The sequence below is a fragment of the Gobius niger genome (assembly GCF_951799975.1).
Source record: "Gobius niger genome assembly, chromosome: 16".
Lineage (NCBI taxonomy): Eukaryota > Metazoa > Chordata > Actinopteri > Gobiiformes > Gobiidae > Gobius > Gobius niger.
In genome coordinates, this window is record NC_136867.1 from 31,529,901 (window position 1) to 31,540,252 (window position 10,352).

General features: G+C 46.6%; 1 protein-coding gene across 1 annotated transcript; it reads right to left on the reverse strand.

The window, feature by feature from the left end:
- Positions 1 to 5,347: 5,347 nt before the first annotated feature.
- cUnh5orf63 (chromosome Un C5orf63 homolog) lies at positions 5,348 to 10,336 on the reverse strand. Its single transcript, XM_079573931.1, has 5 exons — positions 10,130 to 10,336; positions 6,326 to 6,394; positions 6,200 to 6,256; positions 5,406 to 5,589; positions 5,348 to 5,359 (listed from the first exon to the last, which is right to left on the reverse strand). The coding sequence occupies exons 2-4, from the start codon at positions 6,389 to 6,391 to the stop codon at positions 5,416 to 5,418; spliced, it is 297 nt and encodes a 98-aa protein (XP_079430057.1). The 5' UTR covers positions 6,392 to 6,394; positions 10,130 to 10,336; the 3' UTR covers positions 5,348 to 5,359; positions 5,406 to 5,415.
- Between the last annotated feature and the right edge of the window lie 16 nt (positions 10,337 to 10,352).

The window sequence follows — 10,352 nt, forward strand, 5'->3', positions numbered from 1 at the left end:
ACCAGGACCAGGACCAGGACCGGACTGTGGAGCGGACTCACTGCAACACAAGAGGAGGCCGGGTTTAGTCCCGGTTTAGTCCCGGTTTAGTCCCGGTTTAGTCCCAGTTTAGTCCCGGTTAAGTCCCAGTTAAGTCCCGGTTTAGTCCCGGTTTAGTCCCGGTTTAGTCCCGGTTTAGTCCCGGTTTAGTCCCGGTTTAGTCCCAGTTTAGTCCCGGTTAAGTCCCAGTTAAGTCCCGGTTTAGTCCCGGTTTAGTCCCGGTTAAGTCCCGGTTTAGTCCCGGTTTAGTCCCGGTTTAGTCCCGGTTAAGTCCCGGTTTAGTCCCGGTTTAGTCCCGGTTTAGTCCCGGTTTAGTCCCGGTTTAGTCCCGGTTTAGTCCCGGTTTAGTCCCGGTTTAGTCCCGGTTTAGTCCCGGTTTAGTCCCGGTTTAGTCCCGGTTTAGTCCCGGTTTAGTCCCAGTTTAGTCCCGGTTTAGTCCCGGTTTAGTCCCGGTTTAGTCCCAGTTTAGTCCCGGTTTAGTCCCGGTTTAGTCCCGGTTTAGTCCCGGTTTAGTCCCGGTTTAGTCCCGGTTTAGTCCCAGTTTAGTCCCAGTTTAGTCCCAGTTTAGTCCCGGTTTAGTCCCGGTTTAGTCCCGGTTTAGTCCCGGTTTAGTCCCAGTTAAGTCCCAGTTTAGTCCCGGTTTAGTCCCGGTTTAGTCCCGGTTTAGTCCCAGTTTAGTCCCGGTTTAGTCCCGGTTTAGTCCCGGTTTAGTCCCAGTTTAGTCCCGGTTTAGTCCCGGTTTAGTCCCGGTTTAGTCCCAGTTTAGTCCCGGTTTAGTCCCGGTTTAGTCCCAGTTTAGTCCCGGTTTAGTCCCGGTTTAGTCCCGGTTTAGTCCCGGTTAAGTCCCGGTTTAGTCCCGGTTTAGTCCCGGTTAAGTCCCAGTTAAGTCCTGGTTTAGTCCCAGTCCGGGGTCAGACCTGCTGTGGGCCTCCAGGACCCGGATCCTGGCCTTAGTCCGGTTTAGAGCCAGCTTTAGGTCCTGGACTCGAGACGCCATTAAACTCTGTCTCCATGGCAACACACAGCCCCGTCACATGACCTCACGCAGCCTCTGATTGGCTCACGGCGCCGCCATTAACATTAATGAAGACGACTCACATTTCATTAGAACCAGATCAGGACCAGACCAGGACTAAACCAGGACTAAACCAGGACTAAACCAGGACCAGACCAGGACTAAACCAGGACTAAACCAGGACTAAACCAGGACTAAACCAGGACTAAACCAGGACCAGACCAGGACTAAAGCAGGACTAAACCAGACCAGGACTAAACCAGGACCAGACCAGGACCAGACCAGGACCAGACCAGGACTAAACCTGGACTAAACCAGGACTAAACCAGGACAAAACCAGGACAAAACCAGGACTAAACCAGGACTAAACCAGGACTAAACCAGGACTAAACCAGGACTAAACCAGGACTAAATCAGGACTAAACCAGGACCAGACCTGGACTAAACCAGGACTAAACCAGGACTAAACCAGGACTAAACCAGGACTAAACCAGGACTAAACCAGGACTAAACCAGTACTAAACCAGGACTAAACCAGGACCAGACCAGGACAAAACCAGGACTAAACCAGGACTAAACCAGGACTAAACCAGGACTAAACCAGGACTAAACCAGTGCTAAACCAGGACTAAACCAGGACTAAACCAGGACTAAACCAGGACTAAACCAGGACCAGACCTGGACCAGACCAGGACTAAACCAGGACTAAACCAGGACTAAACCAGGTTTAGTCCTGATCAGTGTTGGGGAAACATATCACAAAAGCTTAGAGGTACAGAATTATATTACATTAAATAATAATATTATATTATTGTTATATTTTTATTATAACAGACGGACATGATCTAATACGGATCGACTCAGTTTGGATTTTTGGACGGGCGATATTTCAGGCTCTATTTGAGGTCCTCACATTAGCCTCACATTAGCCTCACATTAGCCTCACATTAGCCTCACATTAGCCTCACATTAGCCTCACATTAGCCTCACATTAGCCTCACATTAGTGCTAACGACCACCAGACCACAAAGGATTTGGAGTCAGTGTCATTAAAGCACTTTGGATTTGGGGTCAGTGTCGTTAAAGCACTTTGGATTTGGAGTCAGTGAAGTTAAAGCACTTTGGATTTGGAGTCAGTGTCGTTAAAGCACTTTGGATTTGGAGTCAGTGAAGTTAAAGCACTTTGGATTTGGAGTCAGTGAAGTTAAAGCACTTTGGATTTGGAGTCAGTGTCATTAAAGCACTTTGGATTTGGAGTCAGTGAAGTTAAAGCACTTTGGATTTGGGGTCAGTGAAGTTAAAACACTTTGGATTTGGGGTCAGTGAAGTTAAAACACTTTGGATTTGGAGTCAGTGAAGTTAAAGCACTTTGGATTTGGGGTCAGTGTCATTAAAGCACTTTGGATTTGGAGTCAGTGAAGTTAAAGCACTTTGGATTTGGAGTCAGTGAAGTTAAAGCACTTTGGATTTGGGGTCAGTGTCATTAAAGCACTTTGGATTTGGAGTCAGTGTCGTTAAAGCACTTTGGATTTGGAGTCAGTGAAGTTAAAGCACTTTGGATTTGGAGTCAGTGTCATTAAAGCACTTTGGATTTGGGGTCAGTGTCGTTAAAGCACTTTGGATTTGGGGTCAGTGTCATTAAAGCACTTTGGATTTGGAGTCAGTGTCATTAAAGCACTTTGGATTTGGAGTCAGTGTCGTTAAAGCACTTTGGATTTGGAGTCAGTGAAGTTAAAGCACTTTGGATTTGGAGTCAGTGAAGTTAAAGCACTTTGGATTTGGGGTCAGTGTCATTAAAGCACTTTGGATTTGGGGTCAGTGTCGTTAAAGCACTTTGGATTTGGAGTCAGTGAAGTTAAAGCACTTTGGATTTGGGGTCAGTGTCGTTAAAGCACTTTGGATTTGGAGTCAGTGTCATTAAAGCACTTTGGATTTGGAGTCAGTGTCATTAAAGCACTTTGGATTTGGGGTCAGTGTCGTTAAAGCACTTTGGATTTGGGGTCAGTGTCATTAAAGCACTTTGGATTTGGAGTCAGTGAAGTTAAAGCACTTTGGATTTGGGGTCAGTGAAGTTAAAGCACTTTGGATTTGGGGTCAGTGTCGTTAAAGCACTTTGGATTTGGAGTCAGTGAAGTTAAAGCACTTTGGATTTGGAGTCAGTGAAGTTAAAGCACTTTGGATTTGGAGTCAGTGAAGTTAAAGCACTTTGGATTTGGAGTCAGTGTCGTTAAAGCACTTTGGATTTGGGGTCAGTGTCGTTAAAGCACTTTGGATTTGGAGTCAGTGAAGTTAAAGCACTTTGGATTTGGGGTCAGTGTCATTAAAGCACTTTGGATTTGGAGTCAGTGTCATTAAAGCACTTTGGATTTGGGGTCAGTGAAGTTAAAGCACTTTGGATTTGGAGTCAGTGTCATTAAAGCACTTTGGATTTGGGGTCAGTGTCGTTAAAGCACTTTGGATTTGGAGTCAGTGTCGTTAAAGCACTTTGGATTTGGGGTCAGTGAAGTTAAAGCACTTTGGATTTGGAGTCAGTGAAGTTAAAGCACTTTGGATTTGGAGTCAGTGTCGTTAAAGCACTTTGGATTTGGGGTCAGTGAAGTTAAAGCACTTTGGATTTGGGGTCAGTGTCATTAAAGCACTTTGGATTTGGAGTCAGTGAAGTTAAAGCACTTTGGATTTGGAGTCAGTGAAGTTAAAGCACTTTGGATTTGGGGTCAGTGTCATTAAAGCACTTTGGATTTGGAGTCAGTGTCATTAAAGCACTTTGGATTTGGGGTCAGTGAAGTTAAAGCACTTTGGATTTGGAGTCAGTGTCATTAAAGCACTTTGGATTTGGGGTCAGTGTCGTTAAAGCACTTTGGATTTGGAGTCAGTGAAGTTAAAGCACTTTGGATTTGGAGTCAGTGAAGTTAAAGCACTTTGGATTTGGAGTCAGTGAAGTTAAAGCACTTTGGATTTGGGGTCAGTGTCATTAAAGCACTTTGGATTTGGAGTCAGTGAAGTTAAAGCACTTTGGATTTGGAGTCAGTGAAGTTAAAGCACTTTGGATTTGGGGTCAGTGAAGTTAAAGCACTTTGGATTTGGAGTCAGTGAAGTTAAAGCACTTTGGATTTGGAGTCAATGTCGTTAAAGCACTTTGGATTTGGAGTCAGTGAAGTTAAAGCACTTTGGATTTGGAGTCAGTGAAGTTAAAGCACTTTGGATTTGGAGTCAGTGAAGTTAAAGCACTTTGGATTTGGAATCATGGACTCGAAGACTTATTAGACGGTTATAATGCACATATAACCGTCTAATGCAGCTCCTGAGGAGGAGCTCAGACCTGAGGAGGAGCTCAGGCCTGAGGAGGAGCTCAGACCTGAGGAGGAGCTCAGGGCTGAGGAGGAGCTCAGGGCTGAGGAGGAGCTCAGGTCTGAGGAGGAGCTCAGGTCTGAGGAGGAGCTCAGGTCTGAGGAGGAGCTCAGACCTGAGGAGGAGCTCAGACCTGAGGAGGAGCTCAGACCTGAGGAGGAGCTCAGACCTGAGGAGGAGCTCAGGCCTGAGGAGGAGCTCAGACCTGAGGAGGAGCTCAGGTCTGAGGAGGAGCTCAGGTCTGAGGAGGAGCTCAGGTCTGAGGAGGAGCTCAGGTCTGAGGAGGAGCTCAGGTCTGAGGAGGAGCTCAGGTCTGAGGAGGAGCTCAGGCCTGAGGAGGAGCTCAGACCTGAGGAGGAGCTCAGACCTGAGGAGGAGCTCAGGCCTGAGGAGGAGCTCAGGGCTGAGCTCCTCCTCAGGCCTGAGGAGGAGCTCAGGCCTGAGGAGGAGCTCAGGGCTGCAGAGAACGTTCATGTTTTTAAGACCCACCTTTTTAACTTAGCTTTTAACTGATGTTTATTTATTTTGTCCTAATATATAATATATAATAATATATATAATATATAACAATACATAATAATATATAATTCATAATATATAATATATACGGGAGGGTGTACCAGGCATTTGGTTTTACGGTTTCACAAAGTGCTTTACAGATAACAACATTTCTGTAAAGCTTTCAGTGTGAAAAGCACTTTATAAATAAAGTTTGATCGAGTGATTAGAACATTATGGACAAAAATAAAGAGAAACAAAAGCTCTACTTGAACACTGGGCTTTTATTTGGAAAGAAGGAAGTCCTCAGTCCGGGTTAGTCCAGATGTTTGACTCGCTGCAGCAGCTGCTCCAGTTTCCTCGGGTATCGGTCCTGGGTCAGTCCTGGTCCTGGTCCTGGTCCTGTCTCAGGTCCTGGTCCTGGTCCTGGTCCTGGTCCTGGTCCTGGTCCTGGTCCTGGTCCTGGTCCTCTGTCCTCTGCTCCAGCCGGTGTCTCATGATCTCAGTCCTGGTCCTCAGTCCTCAGTCCCGGTCTCCACTCGCTGCAGCAGCCGCTCCAGTCTCCTCGGGTCGAGCCGGTGTCTCATGATCTCGGTTCCGTTGAGGTGAAACACCGGGATGTGGTACCGGTACCGCTCCCAGAACACGGCATTCTGAGGCTCCGAGATGTCCACGGTCTGGAGCTGGACCTGAGGAGGAGACCCGGGTCAGAGCCAGAAACAGGAGCCAGAAACAGGAGCTGAACCAGGACCAGGACCAGGACCAGGACCAGGACCAGGACCAGGACCAGGACCAGGACCAGGACCAGGACCAGGACCTGAGACAGGACCAGGACCTGAGACAGGACCAGGACCAGGACCAGGACCTGAAACAGGACCAGGACCAGGACCAGGACCAGGACCAGGACCAGGACCAGGACCAGGACCAGGACCAGGACCAGGACCTGAGACAGGACCAGGACCAGGACCAGGACCAGGACCAGGACCAGGACCAGGACCTGAAACAGGACCAGGACCAGGACCAGGACCAGGACCAGGACCAGGACCTAAAACAGGACCAGGACCAGGACCAGGACCTAAAACAGGACCAGGACCAGGACCAGGACCAGGACCAGGACCAGGACCAGGACCAGGACCAGGACCTGAGACAGGACCAGGACCAGGACCTGAGACAGGACCAGGACCAGGACCAGGACCAGGACCAGGACCAGGACCTGAGACAGGACCAGGACCAGGACCAGGACCAGACCCAGCGTTTGCCCCTGGTCAGTCCGGGTCAGGTCCTGGTTTTCGGACTCACCCTGTGAATGAACGGCTGTAGCAGCTCTTTGGCCTCGTCGCACAGAGGACACGGCTCCTGCAGAAACAGCACACTTTAGACCCGGGGGGGGACAGGGGGAGAAGGAGAGAGGGGGGGGGGCAGTACCTTGGTGAACAGGGTGAGGACGGGCACAGGTTTGGAGCAGAAGGTCCTGGCTCTGGTCAGGAACATGACCTGGATCAGAGACGAGTCGTTAGAGTCGTTTTAATAAGTTTGTACTAAAGAATAAACGTGATCTTTCACAAACGACTCCTCATGGACAAATGTTATTATCGTTATCATCATCATCATCATGTCTAAGTTAAAGGAACAGGCCAGCGTTTTTCCACACTGAGATATGTTCTTACCTGAGCTGTGACGAGTTCTTTAGGACCTGTCTGATCTTCAGTCACGTAAACACAGCGCAGACGGCGTTAGCATTTAGCCTCTCCCTCTCTCCTCTATAGCGTTAGCATTTAGCCTCTCTCCTCTATAGCGTTAGCATTTAGCCTCTCCCTCTCTCCTCTATAGCGTTAGCATTTAGCCTCTCCCTCTCTCCTCTATAGCGTTAGCATTTAGCCTCTCCCTCTCTCCTCTATAGCGTTAGCATTTAGCCTCTCCCTCTCTCCTCTATAGCGTTAGCATTTAGCCTCTCTCCTCTATAGCGTTAGCATTTAGCCTCTCCCTCTCTCCTCTATAGCGTTAGCATTTAGCCTCTCCCTCTCTCCTCTATAGCGTTAGCATTTAGCCTCTCCCTCTCTCCTCTATAGCGTTAGCATTTAGCCTCTCCCTCTCTCCTCTATAGCGTTAGCATTTAGCCTCTCTCCTCTATAGCGTTAGCATTTAGCCTCTCCCTCTCTCCTCTATAGCGTTAGCATTTAGCCTCTCCCTCTCTCCTCTATAGCGTTAGCATTTAGCCTCTCTCCTCTATAGCATTAGCATTTAGCCTCTCCCTCTCTCCTCTATAGCGTTAGCATTTAGCCCCTCCCTCTCTCCTCTATAGCGTTAGCATTTAGCCTCTCCCTCTCTCCTCTATAGCGTTAGCATTTAGCCTCTCCCTCTCTCCTCTATAGCGTTAGCATTTAGCCTCTCCCTCTCTCCTCTATAGCGTTAGCATTTAGCCTCTCCCTCTCTCCTCTATAGCGTTAGCATTTAGCCTCTCCCTCTCTCCTCTATAGCGTTAGCATTTAGCCTCTCCCTCTCTCCTCTATAGCGTTAGCATTTAGCCTCTCCCTCTCTCCTCTATAGCATTAGCATTTAGCCTCTCCCTCTCTCCTCTATAGCGTTAGCATTTAGCCTCTCCCTCTCTCCTCTATAGCGTTAGCATTTAGCCTCTCCCTCTCTCCTCTATAGCGTTAGCATTTAGCCTCTCCCTCTCTCCTCTATAGCGTTAGCATTTAGCCTCTCCCTCTCTCCTCTATAGCGTTAGCATTTAGCCTCTCCCTCTCTCCTCTATAGCGTTAGCATTTAGCCTCTCCCTCTCTCCTCTATAGCGTTAGCATTTAGCCTCTCCCTCTCTCCTCTATAGCGTTAGCATTTAGCCTCTCCCTCTCTCCTCTATAGCATTAGCATTTAGCCTCTCCCTCTCTCCTCTATAGCGTTAGCATTTAGCCTCTCCCTCTCTCCTCTATAGCGTTAGCATTTAGCCTCTCCCTCTCTCCTCTATAGCGTTAGCATTTAGCCTCTCCCTCTCTCCTCTATAGCGTTAGCATTTAGCCCCTCCCTCTCTCCTCTATAGCGTTAGCATTTAGCTTCTCCCTCTCTCCTCTATAGCGTTAGCATTTAGCCCCTCCCTCTCTCCTCTATAGCGTTAGCATTTAGCCTCTCCCTCTATAGCGTTAGCATTTAGCCTCTCCCTCTCTCCTCTATAGCGTTAGCATTTAGCCTCTCCCTCTCTCCTCTATAGCTCCAAAACAGGTCAAGATAGAAGCTACCAAGCTCTTCCACGTTTTCCCTATTTAAATATGGTTACGTGAAGTGTTCCACTACAAAGTATAATTACACACAATTAAACAATGTGGATTTTCTAAGCGGATAAAAGGGGGGACTATATTGTAAGGCGTAATAATACCAGGAGTAGTTCGGCATCCGCGCAGTAAAGTGAAGAGCTGTTTAGAGGAGAGAGGGAGAGGCTAAATGCTAATGCTAAGGCACGGGGGAAGACCGGACAGGTCCTAAAGAACTCGTCACAGCTCAGGTAAGAACATATCTCAGTGTGGAAAAACGCTGGCCTGTCCCTTTAAAGCCACACTGTGGAACATGAGAGTCAGGTCTGAGCCGCAGGAAACAAAATACAAAAGTAACTCTTTACAAACCTGTTACTCCAGATGTTCTGTGACTGTGGAGACGAGAGCAGGTCTTCTACAGGAGCCACACGCTACAGCAACACGCTACAGCAACACGCTAAAGCCACACGCTAAAGCCACACGCTGAAGCATGAGCGCAGTACACTTGTGTTGTAGGGTTGTGTTGTGTTGTGTTGTGTTGTGTTGTGTTGTGTTGTGTTGTGTAGGCATGACTGGTCTAGAAAAAAACCTGAAAATCTTGGTAAAAATGGGGAAAATGCGAAACATGTGAAGGTTTTTTTCGAGCCTGTTTTTCTTGATAATATAAATAAATGATAGAATGATCAGTCTGTTTTATGGTTCTATTTGACAAATACACCAGCGTCGGAATCAGAATCGCTAAAGTCCTGGTTAAAGGAATAGGCCACCGTTTTTATATACTAAGATATGTTCTTACCTCACTTTAGTCGAGTTAATATATCCCCGTCTGGTCTTTGTCTGTGCGCTCTGTCACGCAAACGGAGCACATACGCAGCCTCTCCCATATGTGACATAGCTCCGAAAAAGCTCACGATAGAAGCTACCAAGCTCTTCCACGTGTTCCCTATTTAAATAAAGTTACGTGAAGTGTTTTCATGCGAAGTATATTTACACAGAAATGTAACGTGTCGATTTTATAAGCAAATAAAAAGGGGGACTATATTGTGAGGCGTAATGATACGAGGAGCACAGCGTCCGCGTAGTAACTCCTAAAGACTTCCCCGCTCACTTCCGTCAATAACCTTTAGGAGTTACTGCGCGGACGTTTTACTCCTCGTATCATTACGCCTCACAATATAGTCCTCCTTTTTATTTGCTTATAAAATCGACACGTTACATTTCTGTGTAAATATACTTCGCATGAAAACACTTCACGTAACTTTATTTAAATAGGGAACACGTGGAAGAGCTTGGTAGCTTCTATCGTGAGCTTTTTCGGAGCTATGTGACATATGGGAGAGGCTGCGTATGTGTGAGCGCACGGACAAAGACCAGACGGGGATATATTAACTCCACTAAAGTGAGGTAAGAACATATCTTAGTATATAAAAACGGTGGCCTATTCCTTTAAAGTGATCGGCATGTTTTGCTCAGTAAATTATTATCCAAATATATTTCCAAACCTGAACCAGTTTGACGTGAACAATATGTGACGGTAAAACAGCCACAAACCGTGCACTTCGGTATTCATTTACTGTTAGTTTATTTATTCATTTATATTTATTGTTGTTTGTTTTATTTATTCATTTATATTTATTGTTGTTTGTTATATTTATTCATTTATATTTATTGATGTTTGTTATATTTATTCATTTATATTATTGTTGTTTGTTTTATTTATTCATTTATATTTATTGTTGTTTGTTATATTTATTCATTTATATTTATTGTTGTTTGTTTTATTTATTCATTTATATTATTGTTGTTTGTTTTATTTATTCATTTATTTATATTTACTGATGCCCTTTTAACCCAGAGAAACAGAAACTCCCGTTTATTTCTTTTTGTTTTGTTTTTAAAAGTCACCTGAGCCGTGACTGCGCATGCGTCACATTCCTGTTAGCATTAGCTCGTTAGCATTAGTTCGTTAGCTCCGGAGACTCACGGGCGTCAGGCTCCTGCGGCCGGGCAGAGCTGGAGGAAGAACCGGAGGAGGTCCCGGTGGTTCAGGAGGTCCCGGAGGTCCTGGAGGAGGTTCTGGAGGACGTTCTGGAGCTGAGGAGGTCCAGGATCAGAAGCTCCGCCACGGACTTCTTCTTCTGCGGCGGGAGAACCTTCTTCGATGAGGTTATTAAGAAGAGGAATCACATTGAAGGAGCGTTACCGCC